Below are 19,947 nucleotides of genomic sequence, written 5' to 3'. Positions count from 1 at the left end.
ACCATGAAAACCAATTCCATGAAGCTCTCTGTGCACTGTTGTTGAGCTAATCTAAAGGCCACATGACGTTTGGAGGTCTGTAGCTGTTGACTCTGCAGAACGTTGGTGTCCTCTGTGCATGATGTGCCTCAGCATCCACCGAGCCCGCTCTGTGATTTTATGTGGCCTACCACTTTGTGGCCAAGTTGCTATTGTTCATAATTGCTTCCACTTTGTTATAATACCACTAATTCAATGATTTGGATGGATGAGTGAATACCTTTGGTAATATAGTGTATGTATCTTTATACCATCAGGAGCCACTGATTAAAAATTAAATCTTGAACTCGCCTCTTTAAAGGAGGAATGCGTGTGTGACATAAACAACTGCTATAATGATAACAGTAATTAAGAAAAATATATATAAAAAACTTAAAACATAAAAAATAAAAGTCTAAGCAGATAAAAATGTGTAAACAGACAGATGTTTTCGTTTGTTTGATTTGATTGTTTTTATTTCATTAACAAATCCAGCAGAAAAGAAACAGTACAATGAGCTTACACTTTTTTGGGTAATTTTCCTTCTCTATTTTTTTTCTTAATGCATAAAATACTACTACTACTACTACTACTACTAATAATAATAATAATAATAACAATAACAATAGATGTTATTACATTGCATGTATTACATGTTACATGTGTTTTATGAATTTGAATATATATATATGTATATATATTATGGCTGTGCAAAACATGTGCTAAGTGAAGTGAATGGGACATGGTTGTGAAAGATAGCCAAAGATGGAGAGAGCTACTACGAAACGTGTGACCTTCACAAAGACCTAAGAATACAACTATTAGAGAAGAGAAAGAAGAAAAGAAAAGAGGAAACAAGCTGCGCAATAACCATTAGATGTTCATAAGGTGCATGTACTATATATATATATATATATAAACATTTTGCCATAGAGGCCTCAACATCTAAACTGAGAAAGTTCAGCATTTCAACCAAAGGGAAACCACAGCCTTTTCACAACATTTAATTTTGTTCACCACTCATCTGCCGTGGACTAAAAAAAAAACCCAAAAACATATAAATGTTATGTTTTGTGTGCTGGCATGAGCAAGTCTTAATTGTTGAAACCAGGAGACACAGCCTATAGTTGATACGTTTTATTTGAATGTTTTTGTCTTTGGGAAAACAAACAAACAAATGAAACACTTGGTACAATGTGTTTAATTTTGATTTATTAAGATTTGCATTATTTTCCTACTGCAGCAACCAATCTAATGCAGGCAAACAAAACTGCCTGTGCCAAGTGTACTATTTTGTTGCTGACAGGAAACTTCCACCCCTGGAGGAACACAGGGCCCCACAATTATATATCCTACAGGGACCAGTGGGCTGATACCAGCATACATTATACAAAGACTGACTCTTGAGGAGAAACAGTATTTTGGCTCACCCTATTCTGAGAGTATTTGAACTATTTTCCATTTTTGTTCTCTGAGTTTTGAGTATCTGCGTGAAAAACATACATTATGTGGACAAGTCCTGAAAAAGAATATTCAGAATAGATATAATATTAAAGTTATGATATGTTGAAGGAGTGAATGACACGGTAATGAACTCTGAGAGGGACGCGCCCATTAGCGGTAGGGGTGTTTTTAGCACCACGGACAGCGACACAGTTGCTAAGCAGCTGCACCTTGTTTGTATCAGCGAGTAGTGAAGGAAGCGCTGCATCGAAACTGGTCTTAAATAAAAACCCTGAAGTGGTTCAAAGTTGCGGCAAGACTTTTGCTTTCACTTGTAAGTAGTTAACAGGGACTAATTCGGTACAGCGCTTGCTTAATGGCAGTTTTTGAGCGCAAACTTAAGCAGCTCGCTCGGGCTCCCTCCCCCCTCTACTAGCATAAATGGTTTCGCCCACGGACTCGCTCCAGCAGCACTCTCACACAGCAGCCAAAAGGACTACAATACACAGATTTATTGTTTTTCTTGTTTGTTTCTTTGAGACAGCGCCGGTTTTTAGTAGTTACATCGTTGCACAACACAACCACTGAACAATCTTAAATAATATTTCTGGAACTGGATGGGTTTTCCCCAGAAGGCCTCGCTGTGTCTATGGCAGCTGGAGTCCGAATGAGAGCCCGGAAAAAGACTGACTGAGCTGCACCACCAGCGCCAGGAATAAACACGGTAATGTTTACGGGTCATTTCCTTTGAAGCAGCTCGGTTGTGCGGCTAGGATGACTGCAGAACAGGCTTGTTTGGTGCTCTCTCAATTATCAAATTGCTTCCTTGTTTGCTTGTTCCACCTGACCTAAGCAAGGGGCTAGCACCCTAATGTTAGCAAGACATTGCAGCTCCGGGTCTGAGAGGCTTTTATTTAGTGTCCGCAAGGATTTTCCTTTGAAAGCTCCACCATGAGGAGTTTGCATTTGAGATTTAAGGATTTCAGCTTGTACCAATGCTGGAAAACGAGCGAGATATTCAAAAGGGGGACGGCCTACAATTCTCCCAGTGATCTGGAAGATACCATATTGACTACTTTGCTGAGGCAGGCACACAGCAGGTCCCATCACTGCTGCTGGTTGCAGCACAGCTCCTTAACTCGGGTGAACTTTGCGAGACCCCTTAATAAATCTGCCTTTGACTTACAGGCTCACTTTTAGCAGGGCAAGAGGTGCCCAGAGCCTGGCTAATTTCATGGGAGACGTGGTGCTGGAAGATTTGATTTGTTCTGATCTGCTTGTAGTCCAGGGTGCCACACACAGACACATGCTGTGACAGAGCACCCTGGATTATGTAATAAGGGCTTAACATATGAGTTCTGGCTGGCAGGCGCCCTCCCTTCTGGCCATAACCCAGAGATATGGCTTAAGATGAATATGATCTGTAAAATCTTTTAATAGCATAAAGGCAAGTTTTTGAATCAGAGTGCTTAATGTTCCTCAGAGGGCTCTTTTGCAGTCATTTCACTGTGATGCAGTTGGGATCAAAACTGTCTGAGGTAGGCCTCCTAAGAAGAAACTTTGACATCTGAGGTCATTCTGTGGCCCTTTTGCTGCAGCTTTTAAAGGGACCATGTGCTGCTGCATCACCAAACATCACAGACAGCCCCTGTCATGATCTATTTGTTGTAATGTCTGTGTTTTACAGTGTTGTCTGGTCTGGATGGTCGTGACTTAAGTCCATTATATGTCAGTTTTGCGTGTGTTCATTTGCCTAATGTGTTAGCAAAATATCTCATGAGATTGCACACATTTACAAAGTTTGACCGAAATGACTATAACTGTCATTTCTCATCATAATTTGAATGTAGTTTAAACTGTTGGTGGCTGATATGCATTCCTCCAAGGAATTCTAGGCATTTCAATTATGTGAAGGATACATAAAAAAGTAGGCGCCTTCTTCCTCATCTTCATATTGTTCATTTCTGTTTATGATGACCCAGCCACAGCAGCAGTTTTTATGTTGTTTAATAAAAGTTATTTTCTTCACCTCTCTCCTTCCTGCCTGTATTCTGCCTTGGGGTGATTCCTTTTGCAAAAGCAGTAGCCGTCCTGACATTTTTCTAAAATGCAACCCGAAATCACAATTCTATATCGACTATATTATACATTATATTTAGCATCAAACTTATTGCTGCGTATTTTTTGGAGCCAGACTCATACCTAAATGATTTTCCTATAGTCGAGGAATGGTTTGCCTTAAAAAAAAATGTAATTTGAAACCACATTTTTCTATTACCGTGTTTGTTTCTGTCAGATCGGCTGCTTCTCTGTGATGAAGTGTTACTGTATTTACATTTCTCTCCTTCTATTATCTGCTATTTTCACACTGAGCATTCTTCACAAAAGATGTTAGCCAGCTCTGCTAAATGAATCTTCTCATTTCATTATCACTTTGTGAAGAGTGGACTGATTCATATGGAAGTTTTGACATTGCATTGTTACCATTTCCTAGTTCATTTAACCCAAGATTGTGTTCATTTGCATTTTTTTAAGCCGTGGTTGACTTTTACAGTTGTCAGTTTTTTCTACAGCAGTATAAACTTTCTCAGATGATACATTCACTGGTGCTTTGCAGTGTATTTCAGTACTGTGTGGGCTGATAGCTCCCACTCTTGTTCCTCTTATCTGGAAGAAGGCCCAAAGCCAGAGTTGGGTCACTAGTTGGTGATAATTTTAGATCCACTGTTACGTCTAAACGTCTACTTTCTCTAAGAGTTCAGCTGTCCTGTTACCTATAAACTATGCGACTGCAGTGGGTCTCAGATAACGACAGAATAATTATCGACGTGTTGGTGTATTTTACATTTACTTCTCAGAGGTGGAAAAACGTTGTAACAGTACAAAACATTCTTTGTTTCCTTGTGGGAGTGTATACAAGCCCCTGAGGTCCAACTAGTGGTGTAATAATGAGAGCAGGGCACCAAGTGTGCACAGAGAAAAAAAACTGTATCTGCTAATCCTACACTTGCATTATAAAACAAAATAATGTGGTGTTCTCCAGAACAGTTTGATTGTGTATTTAAATATTGCCTTCATGATGTTGTTTCATGTAATGCAATGAGAACATAAAACAAACCTGTCGGGGATATACTGCTGTTGTTAAAGTTGTGACATAACCTGTCATCTAAGAACAACATCTGTCTTTCTTTTGATACCACTTTTTATATAGCTGTTTGTGGTGTTTGTGGATTTGCTTTAGAAAATAAAAGGGAGTTTCTCGAAGGGCCGTTGGCTATTACTTTTAAAAACACGATAATATCAACACAAGTCTATTTTAATATTAACATAGTTTCAGTTTATTTATTTAGATAGGTGTTCAGCAGTAACAAACACTGTACACCATGACATTTATACTGCCTAAGCTAATTTGCAGTGCCCTCTCCCTGATGGGCCTTTTGTTTACATATTTGGGGAAGTTTTAAGTACAAAACCCAAAACAGAATAAAACCCTAAAAATTAGTAAGGCCAGACAAAACTACACTAAAATGAAAAACAAAAAAAGAATAAACTACAATAGCATAAAAAAGACAGACAATTATGTTAAGAGGCAGACAGATTACTGTTTATTATTGTAAGAAAATTATGACGACAACATGTAGTGAATAATAGTTAGAAAACTGTATAGCTCTGCACTCAAAGACAGACATGCATTTGTTTTTTTCTTCAAGGCCAGTAAAACAGAGAGGGGACTGCACATGAGCATCACAAAGAGCTGACTCTTCACAATGAAGCCTTTCTGTGTTGTGTGGCAGCAGGACAGCACATGAACTCAGCGCTTAAAGAAGCAATGCACTATTCCCTTACTTTTAATGGTCTTTGGCTCCCTCTGCTGGTCAAACCGCGTGATTGCACCAGTGGATGGATTTTCATTTAAGAATCGGTGGTTAATGTCACACTGATGGAGCTACTGTAATGATTTTCTTTCTAATGCCACCTGATAAATGCAGTGGAAATTTATGTTTATAAAATTCTCACATCAAATCACATTAAAAGAAATACAAGTAAAGCATCTTAAACAGCTTCTGCAACGTTCAGTTTAGTAGGAGTATTAAATATGACAAAGATTTGTAATTGGAAGTATTAGGATTTTATTTTGTTGAATTGCTATACTGTCTAAATTCAAACATCTAAAGCATCTATGACACAAACAAAATGACATGCATGATCCTTGCTACTTGAGTTTGACATTGAAATCTTTCCACTTTCAAGAGAACGCAAGTTAAACCAGCTGGCACCGTGGTTTATAATCATCACTACCAATTGAGACAAATTAGGAAAACACCAGAAGGCCTCATTTAGTGGATATCATCAATCAGTGTTCTACCAAAGTACCCCAACTGTGATGTTACATGAGCTCCAGTCCAACAAGCTTGGTTAGAAATCTGTGGTGGTATGTTAAACGAAGAAGCTTAGGAGATGCACATATTTACAGCATCTGTTAAGATTCTTTTGTTTTCTGTGTTAAAGCTGAAATAACAAGATTTTCAGCCTATTATTACACCAACTGCAGTTTATAGCGTGTAGTCTTGTGGAAAACAATGCATATGTCTGTTATTTTTGAATTTATTTTCTTTTAGAGTAGTTACGTCCTGTACTTTGAATTGAAATCTCAGCATTATTGTGCTGTATTTATTGTCTGGGCATGTTAAATGCCATTTCAAATGACCTGCTTGTGTACTGTAGCCACCAAAAAATATTTTTTTTAGTTGCAACTTATGTCTTTCAGACCTTGCTTTGTTCTGAGGGTTTACTTGATGCTAAGGGTCAGTGCTCTTTTAGAGACAGTGTTCCCAGCATCCTGCACACAGAGTCAGTACAGTTCACCGCTGGATGGTGGGGGCAGATTGTCAGCAACACAGCTTGCCTCACTTTATCACTCTGGGCCTTTGTTGTAGCTGCCCCTCACCCCCACCACTCGCTGCTGATCTCATCGTAGTCAGGATCAATGGCCTGTGCTTACCACAGGCAGACCAAGAGGCTGACAGTATGGACTTCAGAGTGATCAAGCAATGCAATCAGATTGTTTCCTCATTCTCATTTGTCTAGAGGCTGTTGATGGAATCAATAAGGTTGCTTTGTAAGCCATCTTCCTAGGCTCAGATGTGCTCACTGATCTTACAAAGTGGGCTTGTAAACATTGTTAGGTGAGAAAGTCCTCTTAGTGCACTCTCACCACTAGAGGCTACTGTTGATCTTTTTATGAAACCGAAGATGCACCACAACAAAATGTAATATGGATTATATCGCACAAGTTTATAATACCTGTGATGAATGATTTACTTAGTCCACATAAAGTTTATAGTCAGTGTAGTTCATTGGTCAGTCCTCTATGGCTTGGTTTTACTTTGTGTGTGCGTTTTTTGTGGTTTTTTAAAATCTTAACATCTTAACAATCTTAACATGTGTGTGCAATATCATTTTAAAACCTTTTAAACATTTAAACCCAATTTGCATTTTATGGACAATGCTCTGAAGTTTTGAAGGAAGTTTTTAAGCGTGTGATTTCTAATACCTTTCTGCTCATGACCCACTAACACTAAAACATCTCTTTTATAGGCCTGCTTTGTTTGCCAGTAGGTTCTAATTATATGACCCAATAGAGGTTATGATTTTTAATTAATTTAAGTTGTCCAAAATTTTTTACTTGCATATATGTATGTAGATTGTGTTTTAGAATTCCATTGAAATAGGGCATGATGGAGTCATTTCTTACCAACAAATCTACAACTTACAGTGAAGACATCACTTGAATCCACTGGCTGCTCAGCTGTGATCTGTAATGATTTATTCCAGTTGTCTAAAATGTTTAAAAACCTTAATAAAGCATTCATATGCCAAGTGATCCTATAGAATTAATTAAAATGGTCCTGAAAATGTAGCATATACAGTTTAGTTTATTTCTTGTCCTGAATCCAGAATAGGACACATAAAAACCACACTTCAAATATCTTATTATTGCAACAATACAAGTGAATAAATGTTGAATTTATGCTTATTTACTTATGCTTATCCATGGACACATTCACACAGATTTACAGACTTACCCTTGTCTGTTTGAGGTATTCCAGACCAGTCATTTTTAAACGTTTTGTACCCATGTCACTTCAATTCAGAACTACATTCAAATTTGTGTGAAATAAACCATCAACTACCATCTAAACTGATACTTGCCCGTATTTGCATCACCTCACTTATTTCAGTGGGTCAATTTGTTGAGAAAATTTGCATTTCAGACGCAACTTTTATGTCAAGTGTTGCTTCATGTTGCCTGACATTTTGTTGATTTTGTATATCTTGATAGCATTGCCAGAAATAGGCACTTCTGATTACTACTCCTGCCATTTTTTTCTTTATCTCAGAAACAGTAGGTGTCTTTGCATTTATATGACATTTGTTTTGTTCTGCAATAGACTCCACTAGAATTTAAATTGCATTACATTTTCAAGTAAGCCAAGAAGTCATCTTGCTCTCTTTGGTTGGGAATCTTAGCTCCTATGACGAGTCCTACTCTTTCCTCAACAAAATAACATTTGGTTTTCAAGCACAGCTTTACTTTTTGTGTCATACGGTTAACATTAGGCAACTTCTGTCCCCAGTGACACACTCAGCTGAAGGCTGCTGACTTATTCTGTCCAGCTGAACGTAAAATACTTTTATAAAACTGCCTAGGAATAGTTTTTCACTTTTTCTGTGTATATGTTAAGCCATCTGCTCTGGTAGTCACATTGGTATATGGGGAAGTGATCCATTTTCCCCCCTCATGAATTTTGTTTTCCTCCTGATCTAAGATCTATCACACTTTTAAAAAAAAATGACATTCAGCAGCTGCACGAACTGAAATTATTTGTGAAAGTTTTAGAAATATTTTAACAAGATAAAGAATATTCGTCTGTCTTGGAAAATAGATGAACGCAAATCTTTCTATTAAAAAAACAAAACAAAACACAATCCTGTGGTGTGCCTCAGCATATTTGTGAAACTCTTATCCAAACCAGAAGGACAGATGAAGTTAAAAAAACAAACAAACAGGCAAACTCTACAAGAAAAAAACAAGAACTGATGAGAAGCACTTTTAAAGTCTGATGGAACAGTTCTAGTCACAGAGCCACTTTGCTGCCAAAGCCAGTAATAGCATTAATGTACACAGGACGTCTCTACAATGGCTGATTACTTCCATAAAAGGTTTGAGGACACACTCAGTGACCACAGAACCTGGCTGGTGGCTGGTGTTGATATCCCTGAGGCGGTGTTTTAATAAACCACTGTAAAGATGCCATCTGTTTGAATGAAGTGACCTTGCGGCCACCGAGTTAAACCCAGCAGGCATAAGACACAGGGAGATGCTGAGAACACTTTGTGTGACAGGAACAAGATTATTTCTCAATGATTCCATAAAACGCCAATTATTCCTGCAGACACAATATTAGATTATTTAATCAGCAGTGTTATGTGTTCAGTGTCAGAGTATATGGAGCTCTTCCTGAAATGTTTCATCGAGTGTCACATTTAACACGTGTTAACTTTCTACGACCGCGGCGCACCTATAATGTATGTTTTTCCTCTCATTTACAGGACTTTCTACTCCCCCCTTGTCCACCCCTTCCCCCACCTTTCTGCTCTCGAGGCTGTAGAAAAGCTTGGGATTTGCGGACACTTGAGGAATTCTCCCCTTCCTGCTCGTTCCCACCACCGCTATTCTTTCCGACTTCCCCTTCTCTGCTGCTGAAGGGGGCCGAGGAGATGCTCAGATGATCCATCGGGCTACTCTGAACCACATTGTTCACACAGCCCCGAACAGGGAAGAGTAACTAGCGAGCTTGAGCGAACTGTGAGCACCCTGTGAGGCCCGCCCACAAAGCCTGGCAGAAAGCTCGGCTCGCCCCTTTTCTCCTTTAGCCCCGGAGATGCCCTCCCCTCCAAACGATGGAGGTGAGTAAGACAGCTTCACTCCTGTCAGCACTGACAGGGTTGTTGTATTAGCTGGCTTGTCTTTGTGCACACAGTGTGACATATTTAAATACAGCTGTGCACACACAAACATACACACGCACAGACATAATAATTTAAGGACTGTGATGTATGGAACTCCACCAGGCAAGATGAATAATCCACTTACATTCTTCCACCATAAACAAACCCCTCTAAATCCCCTGAAGTAATAAGGAAAATACATTAGGCTTCTGTTCCTCTCCCGTTCTGGGGCACAAGCTGTGACTGTATCCAGCCTTGTTTGTATGCTTTCTCTCCTCCAGAGGATCAAGGAGCGTCCCCCGTGAACGGCCCATCTGTGGGCTCCTACCAGAGCAGCGGGAAGAGGAAGGTGCATTCCAAGAAGAAGAAAGGCACCATCACTGCCAATGTTGCTGGCACAAAATATGAGATAGGTATTGTGTTTTACCTCCAAAAAGATTACAGAACTTTTCAAATCACAACAACAATAATATTTAAAATTACAGGCAGAAAACATTTGGGAGGGATTAAAAAAAAAGTCAGTATCCTAAATCGGCTTAATTGCAATTATAATCCTAAATTTTGCCATAGTTTAAGTTGTTTTTTTTGCAACATTAGTTGCATAAAATCGTGCTTTTCATAGATTATGAGCAAAACCTCTCATTGACCTTTGACCTGCGAGATGAACTGATTCACCATCATTATTATATTTTGACATTTAAACATTAACAGGTAGGCAGCGCAGAACAGAAAAACTCAACTGAAATGACAGCTTCCCTTTTTTCGGTAGGCTAATTTTCTGATTACTTCAGCTGCATTGTGCTAAATTCTAAGAATTTTAGGCCCGTGAATTTGTGTTTTGATTTTCCTCATAAAAATGTCATGAGTGAGCAGTTTTAGAAAAAGCTCTCAGTGTGGCTTCCTGAGTCCTTCAAAACACCACAAATTCAATTCCAGTGTTGCCTCAACAATAAAATCTAATTAACTGTGAGAGATTGCTTGAAACTGTTTTTTTTTGTCTTAAATTAAACCCTAAAAGAAGCAGTCCAGCTGAACAGTTCACACAGCTGAGCCTTATATACATACATAAATCTTTGGTGAGGTAATTTAACTTGGCAGTGTTTTTTTTTTTTTCTTTTTTGAGATTGGCTAAAAGAGCATTGTAAGCACTCCACACAAGTTCAATATATTGTGTGGCAGCAGAGTTCTCAGGGGTGAACTACAACCTATGAAACTAAGGAGTCAGCAGCCGTGAGTAGAAGTTGGAGGCAGTCGGGATCCTGTCGGTAGATGGAAGTCCAGCTGTGAGTCAGTAAGCTCGCTGTGACGAGACCCTCACAGTGGCCATTCTGAGAGCAGTTCAGGTCTATTTTGAGGGAAAATTAACACCACAGGCCAGCTGGATGGCTTGTTTTTGCTGTTTTTTTGCACCTGTCTTTTTTGTGTGTTTTAGGACCAGCAGTATTACAAGCAAAGTTTTATGGTTTGGGAAAATTATATTGGAATTCTGCTTTTGCCCCCACTGAGGAGGGAACGTAAACTCTTGCACTTAAAAGGCCTGTTTTGTGAGACAAGCAAGAAAAGGATCAATTATAGCTTTGCTGTACTGAAGGACCTTACTGTTAACCATATGCCTTCTTTGATGTAAAAATCCTCCCTGTTCCATTTAGCTAAACACTGTTAGTCTCCACTGACATTAACAGATGGATGGAGTCACATTGGAAACATCTTTTTCCCATTCAAAGTGCCATCACGCAACATTAGGCAGGCCTTCTCCAGGTTTGTGGAAGCTTTCAAGAAATTAATTAATACTTTGTTTTGTTAGGGCATATGAATATTTCATTAACCCCTGAATAATGAATACATGTTGGATTAATGTCCAAATGGGCTGCCACCTATCTCTCATACTATGGGCTTTCCGGTGGGATTTGAATGCATTACAGTCAATTAATTTATCTTTTTCAAGAGAGGCATTACGATTAGCTGCTCTGCAACCATTCCATGAATAGTAAATATTGCTGTGAGCTTTTTTGATCTATAGGCTCCCAAATTTATATTTTTTAATGGATGAAAAACAATATTTAATCCTAAACAAATGTTTGAGTGAAATACTGACTTGTAACTCTGGGTTAGAGGTAGGATTTTTGTGGCTCAAGTGACATATTTAGTAGCATAAAGTTTCTTTCTTTTGTGAATACGGCTGGCCAATCTTTAAGTGGTATTTTTAAAAAAAAACAAACTCATTTTGTATTTATGCAAAAGACTTTGAAGCCCATTCTGTTGTTAAATTGCTCAAACAGAAACTAATGTGTTGTTGTTTTTCACCCCAGTTCGTACAGCCATCAGCGAGATGGACTTCATCAAAGCACGTGATGATGATGAGACTGCCAACCTCATCTGGAATGACTCTGCCGTGCAGCATGAGAAAATTGCTGAGCTCAGGAACTATCAGGTATACAGAACCGTGCAAAGCTTAGCACACCTTGTCTGGGCTCACAGCGGCCTGAAGGTTAGATAGTAGAGCTTATACTGTATGCCCTTAATGTGGGTGTTAACGACAATAAAAAGGTTCACTTTAACGTTTGCTGCGTGTTCCAGTAAAACAGCTCTGTTTCTAACAGCCAATGACTATAAATGTTATATATATATATATATATATATATGTATATATATATATATATATATATATAGATAGATAGATAGATAGATAGATAGATAGATAGATAGATTTGAACTAGTAAAAATATATATTTTACATTGTTTCAGTTGAACAAACCTCTAAACTACCATGACTTAAGGTCCAGTTTAAATACTTTGAAATTGTTTTTGAATAAATCTTGACTGTGAAAGGTTAATGATCAACAACAACAACAAAGAAAAAGAATACATGAAAAAAGACAAAATCTCATGATGTTTTTGGTATTACACATACTGATTAATGAGGAGGAGTGATTAACATAACCTTTCATTAACATATTAGGTTCAGCTTTGGATAAAAAATATATCCAAACAGTACACAGGAAGTAATATGGACAGCAGCAACAACACAAACAGCAGGAAAAACGAGGTGCAAGCAGATCAAAAAACTAATTTAGACTGATGTAGCTCTGAAAAACAACTGAACTTGAAGATTCAGTAGGAATAGTCAATAAATATAAAGACTGGATTGTTCGATTTATATCTAAGTGAGAGAAAGTCTCTGGATCTGCCAATCTGCCTTTTCTAAAACACGGGGTGGTAACACAGCAGACATGAAGATAGGCGGACACAGTGAGAGGCAACAGCAGAGGGAACCCAGGGATGGAAGGATTGACAGGTGGACTGACAGGCTGTGAACAACAGGGGCTGCTGGGGCAGGTTTCACATGTCACCAGTGATGTTGATAAGATAGCCCTTAACAACAAGGGTTACTCTGAGTTTTTCCGTGCTGCTTTGAGAGTGATTTTTACCTTTGTTTGACCCCTCCCCTCCTGCTGAATGAACTTGGCTGCCCTCCCTCAGCTCTGAGCATTAGCTATCCGTCTTACCGAGTGCTTATTTGATTAGACTGGGCACTAATGATCGATTAAATCACAGGCTAGTCAGGAAGAGGATGCCTTGTTAGGACAGGGGCAGCCAGAGTTCAGCCAAGAGGACTGAATACTGCAGATACTGAAACAGCTTAACATGTTGTAATGTTGTTAATGTTTTACACGGAACGGATGCTCTGATATTAACTTTCTTCTGCTCCTCCAAGCTGATGTCATGAAATTAATTCTCAGAACAAAAGTTTAAGTCCCTCAGCAATTGATTTTGATTTGCACTCACGCTCCATGTAGTCCAGCGGCATTGGCATAATTGTGCAATCTCTTCTGAATTCTTAATTATGTCTATCTTATTTGGATAATAATCCTGCATTCTTTATGCAATTTTAATTCTTAATTTTTTAACTCTTCTGCTTTCCTCTTTTTAATTTGTCCCTTTTTTTAAAATTTTTTTTTGTTTTTGTGATGCGCAATGAGAGTTCGCTGTCAATTTTCAGTTCATACGAGCCTAATTAACGCCCCTGTTCAAGCTCATTTGGTCAAAGAATACAGAAAACTCAGAGTTTTTCCTTTACATTCACCCCTTTTACGGCACATTCAAAGCAATTCATTCAACTGTCACCGCAGGAGCTTGCGATGCAGAACCAATTACCTTGGCCCCTCTGAGTTGAGATTGATTGTCTTTTTTTTTCTCTCGCTTCTTTCCCTCCCCAACCTTTAAAGTATTAAAAAAAAACAAAAAAAAAAATACACGGTAAACTAAATAAGGGTTGAGAAAGGTCTCAGCGTCACCTTTTTGTTTTGAGTCTGTAATTGGGCATAAATGTCAGAACATTGTAAGCTCACTTCAGGTTGCTGCCTTTAATGTGCTCATTTTTATGAAGGGGTGGGGGTGGAATTGAGTGGCTTAATGGTCCTAACAACATTATTATGTCTGCTTGTCCCTCTGCAGAGAATTAACCATTTCCCTGGCATGGGCGAAATTTGCCGCAAAGACTGCCTAGCGAGAAACATGTCCAAGTAAGTTTTGTTTGGTCTCTCCTAACACGTAAATGTAACTACTTTGGATCAGTTGTAGAAAACCTCTAGCAACATAAGCATTTCAAAGCTCGCCGGTACTCTAAGAAGTTACAGCTGGTTACTTGTAGCACTTCACAATTCAAACTAAATAAGCAGGTCCTGCTCTGAAAGCACCATGTTCGTCTTTTATTTAATAAATAAAAAAACAAGTGCCAGACTCTAGACTATCCTAAATTTATAAAATATTGCTTCTTAGAGGAAAGAACACTTACACAATCGCTCTTTTCTTCCTTTTTTATTGCAGAATAATCAAGTGCCAGCCTCAGGAGTACAGCTTTATACCTAAAACCTGGATCTTCCCAGCTGAGTATACTCAGTTCCAGAACTATGTCAAAGAGCTTCGCAGGAAACGCAAGCAGAAGACTTTTATAGTCAAGCCTGCCAACGGTGCTATGGGTCATGGGTATGTCAGAGGCCAGCAAGTCTCCCAGAGTGATCTATACACATTGACTGACAAAGGGGCCAGGGGTAAAAGAGAAAAGATAGAAAGGAAGGAAGGAGGGAGTAAATTAGCAGCAGAGCAAATAGAGGACAAGCGCAACAAAAACAAAGGAATAAGAGGTTTGTGACCCTGGTATGAGTGTGTGTGGAAGTGGCATGATGGCTGGTACCAGATTGAGAATTAGAGCAGAGAGGGCGTGTTGAATCTCATTGTGGGCTTCATGGTCCTCGATGGTCACACTGTCTATAAATCAGAGGTTATCGCTACCAGCGGGACACACACACACACACACACACTCAGACACACACACACGGTCCTTGGCAGTTACTGTAGTTCCCTTCCCTCAAGGTCTCTGCATGTGATTATTGGATTCCTTTATGAGGTCCCATCAGCAGAGGCCAGTCAGACTAGAAAATGGACAAAGACGGCTGCTGCAGGGGACTCTGTCTCTCAATAGCATCTTTTTATCAAATGATGATCTGGTTGTTGTACCTGAATGCATATTTCATACTTGCACTCCCATGGGGTGAGAGCAACCTCAAGTTGTGATGTCACATTTTCATTGTGCATTTTGACTTTTTGGAAGTGGAAATCTTTAAGTATTTATCCATTTTTTAAATTAAATGAATAGTATGTGAAAGGTCCAGAGATGTGTGTGAGTAGCTGACTTAATTAGGCAAATATTGTCTAGAAAACAGAGTTCATCATCCATTTGCAGTGTCATACTGAACATAATAATTCTTGGTTTTAGTCTGAGCTTTGCTTTAAGTGATGGAGAGTTTGATATTGATTATGAATCTCCCTTACTTTAGAAAGAATTAGATGAGCGGGATGAGATTCGGGCTACACAATTAGAAAGCCTGGCAGGTTTTAGAGGTGCTTAGTGACTTAGAAGAAAGAAGCAGTCATTATACCACTGGAAAATTTAGAAAGTTCTCAAGAAAAGACGCATATGGACAGGTCAAAGTTTTGTTCTTGCAGCACGGATATTTTAAAAGACTTAAACTGACCAAAGCCAGGTTTTTATTTCGTTAGTTATTAAGTTATAATATATTTATGGATTCCAATGTTCTGTGCTGATTATTATTGCACCCGACAAAAGGAGGTCAATACCAGATTAACAAAAAGAAATAAAGTGAAAATTAAAAAGTTAATTTATTTCTAAAGAATTCCATATCATGAAATAAACGATAACCTGAAAGACTGAGTTTTATTTTTAACTAAAATATAGATTCTTGAAAGAATTTGCTGAAATTGAACTGCAAAATAGAGTATAATTAATAATTTTTTGAAGTCTTATTCTTTGAAAATGCCATCTCTGAAGTGTGCTTGCATTGAGAAATATTTTGGATTGACTTCATCGTTTCCATCGATAGATGGGGATATTGAAGTACAAACAGCCTCATCTTTCCATCTAGTTCTCTTTAAATTTGTCCTTTCTGGTATAGTTTGAGCATTGCTTATAACTCTGTGCTGCACTAAGCCCTTATTTATTAAAGAATAAAGGCTGAATTATTGCAATACATTAAGAATATGAAAGATGATGAGTTTAGCTCGACCACTCAGTGGCAGGCAGCTCACAAAATTAGATTTTTCTCTCTTTTTTTTTTCGTGGTGTGACGCGGCAGGAAATTAAGTTATATCTACCCCCCTGTAATTTATTTTTCTGTCGGCCAACTAAATGAAGTTATTGTTTATGTCTGAAGCCTAGCTTGTTATAACGGAAACAAAATAAAAGCGTGTGCGGAGCTTAAAAAGGCAAGCTCCCCTCCAGTGTCAAATTAAATAGGCAGGGGAGAGTGGGCTGTGATTATCTGACACTCCAGCTCATCAATCATGTCGTCTTCTCCTCAGCTACTTCAGCTCTGCTAACTAACGTGGTTAACCCTGTCCTCATCATTCAGCTTGCTGTCAGCCTGTTAAGAGGGCCCCTCACGTAGTCGGTCAGGCCACTAACAACTTCTCCCTGCTCTTTTTCATTCAAGTACTGCGATAAGCGGGTCTGTGAAGTGCTCGTCTATAGTAGAGCAGTCACTTAGTTGGCAACAGTAAGATGTGATTGACACATAGGTACATCTTAAAGCAAAGGAGGCGTTTATCAAAAACATAAAGGGTGAGAAAGAAACAGACATTTCAAAAACTGAAGATTTCCCTACTAAAGAGCTGATGTTCTGTTCTAAGCTGTCCCTATTTGTATGTGCCATATTTAACATTTTTCATATCTCAAACCTGCTTAAAAGCTAGTTACTAATACATTTTTGCTTTATTACAGTTAACCGAAAAGAGTGAAGTATTTGGTTAAGGACAACATTGTTTCCTCTGATGTCTTGGTCCCACAGCCTTTCAATAGCTCCAGTTATTCAGCAATCAACTGCGCACATCTTGACCTAGTCTCATGTTTTTGTGTTGTGTTCCTGCTTGCATGTGTAGAACGGAGCCGGCCAGGCTGTGCATGTAACCAATTTAGCTTGAGTCAGCCTTAACTATGAGTGATGGCGATATAGGTCAGTTGCATTGCTCGTGCTATAGTGGAAGATTGTTTAGAAATGACCCCACACCCTCTCTGTACACACACATGCACCCCCCACACGCATGCAGACTTTCAGACACACAACTTAAAAAAAATAAAATAAAAACAGTACCTGCCTCTCTGATTTGCGGTGCCACGTGGGTGTCTACAAACTAACACAGCTCATTCTTTAGCCCTGCTAGCGATGGTCTGCATACTATAAGACCTGAGTGCCAATGACATGAGACCAAGGCAAATGAATTAAAGTGGGGGGTTGAAACGGAGCAGTGTCTGCTCTGGTTAACTTGTGCATAGGTTAAAGACCTTACCAGAGGAACTGATGCAATGTGCCGTTCAGGCAGGAAAAAAAAAAAGTCACAATGTTCTCCAGATGCCTACAGAATGTAGCTCAGACAAGCAATCATGTGTTTTAGCTCTTATTTTAAACACATCTCAAGCACTTTTTAAAATAAAGTTTACTGCAGAGAAGAGAGGTGTTTTAGTTGCTCTCATTTACATAATTTAAAACTGAAGATTTTGTGGTGTTAGAAAGTCACATGAATACCAGGGCACCTTGGCTCTGTCCCCTTTGTCTCTTCATGCTAAAAGTTTTAATGTCGTTTTTTAATATTTTTAATATTCTCTCCCATTGATTGCACCAATTGCTTGTAAAATTTATGAGTACTATCCATTATCTGTTAAAAAAAAGCAGAAGGCCGGAGTTAGGTTAGAGATGTGCAGACTTTTAAGTATTACCCAAATGAGCAGAGGTAGCACAGCGGAAATCTCCAAACTTCTGCAGATGACTTTGAAATGAAATATTGTAATGAAACATAAAACATCTTGTTTGCCTCAATTTTTGGCTTCAACATGAATATAAGACAGTGCCAAAATCATCAGTCATGTTCATGGTCTCTGCTATGCTTCCATCTATCATTTTTTTAATTATCTTTTTTTTTTGTCTTTGTCATGCCATATTTTATTATGCCACCATAATTTCCCCCGCGAGGATTAATAAAGTCTGTCTCGATACAGGATCTCGCTTATTCGTAATTGTGAGAAGCTGCCAGCCCAGGAACACTTTATTGTTCAGGAGTACCTGGACAAGCCCTTCCTGATGGAGGGCTACAAGTTTGACCTGCGCATCTACATCCTGGTCACTTCCTGCGACCCGCTTCGCATTTTCCTTTACAACGACGGCCTGGTTCGTATGGGCACAGAGAAGTACCACCCACCCACCGAGGCCAATCTGGTGAGTCACAGATGCTGACGTTACAGTTTGGGATTAGTGCTGAAGCCTTTGTTTGTGAGACAAAGTACTCTGATCACAGGCGGACCTCTTTTAACTTGTATTAGCACAATAATCCCTAGCTCTGAAACAAAAAACTGGTGTACATCAGAGCTAAAACAAAAATATAGTTGTGAAATTGTCGTGATAGTAGACTCACAAACACTGAGGAAAAAAGAGATTTGGAAAAGGTAATCTAAATGATCACAAAACATGGATTTACTTTTTTATACAGTCAGCAGAGCAAAATGCACACTGCTTCAGTTTAGGGCCAGTATTGTTCCACCACACACACACACACACATGCACACGCAGGATGTGCAGACAAACTGTATACACAAAGCTGAGCAAAACTGTCCACATACCAGATGTATCTTGTAATATCAAACCATTCATATTTGCCTCGAGGTTCTGCACCTGCTGAGGCACAGACTGTTGCAGATAAAGGGATGTACACACACACACACACACACACACACACACACACAAACACACACAGAGCGAGAGAGCTTCTTATCAAGCATGAAGTTTGCTAAAATGTCTAAAACACACACACACACGCGCACACACATTGACATCTTGGTCGATTTCTGAGACAAAAGTTTGTATTGTCTTACCAAGACGGTGACACATGATGGAGTGAGTCACGTCGTGGAGACGGATGTTCAATTCCCCGGGGAGTGGTCTCCAGACAGACATCAGGGGCTGGAGTCGCCTGCAGACGAAGCGTTAAATCCTTGTTGGCTAATGACAGAGATGCATTGTTTCTTTTTAAGTGTGAGGAAAAAAACAAGTGGTATAAAGTAAATAGTTACTGACAAACTAAAGGACTATAGAAACTATGGAGCAATATACATTTTTCTTTTTTTTTTCTGAACACCTAAATATTTTGGTGATCTGTAATTGAAATAGAAGGATAAATTAGCTGGAAGGATTACAGTTACTATAATAAACTATACTATAAACTATTTGGACAGCACTGAGTGCAAAACAAATTTGCTCAAAGGTCATTCTAGCCTTTTTTTAAAAATCAGATCCTGTATTATATTGCATCACATTGTATTGTGTCATATGATATTATATTTTACAACTACACTAGCTTTAGAGAATTGTCTCAGGTATCATATCCTGTAAGCATAAGCAGACAGAAAAATACATTCGACAGCTGTTTTGAACACTGCCTTGTTCAAAGAAAAATGTTTTTTAGACTGCTGGTCAGACAAGGGGAGACATTTAGAGAAGTCACCTGCGCTTGTAGGAATTAGTGCCTACTATTCTGCACTATTTTCCTGAACTTTCTTGAGGAATAATCAATTTGCTGTAAGAATAACTAAAAACAAATCTAGAATGAAACAAGTATATTTGTTGCAGGCTATATTTTATTATTGTTTTGCTGTCTTCAGGGCCAATGGCGGTAATAAGCGGGAGAGAAAGAGCTTCATTTTTTATTATCTCTGTAAAAAAAAAGTATTTGAAAGTGTTCTTTTACAAATCAAGAAGCCAGTAACCCGTTTAGTGCAAATGTTACTTTTTCCTTGGTGTGATTACAAATTTTGTCGGAGCTTACAAAAACTAATTTATTTCTTTTACGCAACAGACCTCTGATTCAGCTGTCACCTTTCATCAAATTGTCGTTAGATACAGTTTATAT

The 19,947-nt window shown here is 38.7% G+C and overlaps 1 protein-coding gene across 3 annotated transcripts in view; it reads left to right on the top strand.

Annotated features, from left to right (window-relative positions):
* The first annotated feature begins 1,919 nt into the window (after positions 1-1,919).
* The window catches only part of ttll7 (tubulin tyrosine ligase-like family, member 7), a 67,861-nt gene continuing 49,833 nt past the window's right edge, over positions 1,920-19,947 (top strand). For all 3 annotated transcript variants that reach the window (XM_037974185.1, XM_017413512.3, XM_017413514.2), the window contains exons 1-7: positions 1,920-2,185; positions 9,076-9,432; positions 9,756-9,887; positions 11,784-11,905; positions 13,930-13,997; positions 14,302-14,460; positions 18,044-18,260. In XM_037974185.1, coding sequence (XP_037830113.1) covers positions 9,408-9,432; positions 9,756-9,887; positions 11,784-11,905; positions 13,930-13,997; positions 14,302-14,460; positions 18,044-18,260 — 723 coding nt within the window. In that variant the 5' untranslated portion in view covers positions 1,920-2,185; positions 9,076-9,407. The remainder of the gene's footprint in view (positions 2,186-9,075; positions 9,433-9,755; positions 9,888-11,783; positions 11,906-13,929; positions 13,998-14,301; positions 14,461-18,043; positions 18,261-19,947) is intronic.

Source organism: Kryptolebias marmoratus, linkage group LG24 (assembly GCF_001649575.2).
Source record: "Kryptolebias marmoratus isolate JLee-2015 linkage group LG24, ASM164957v2, whole genome shotgun sequence".
Lineage (NCBI taxonomy): Eukaryota > Metazoa > Chordata > Actinopteri > Cyprinodontiformes > Rivulidae > Kryptolebias > Kryptolebias marmoratus.
Note: the sequence above shows the minus strand (reverse complement) of the source record. Positions and strands in the feature narration are given on the sequence as shown.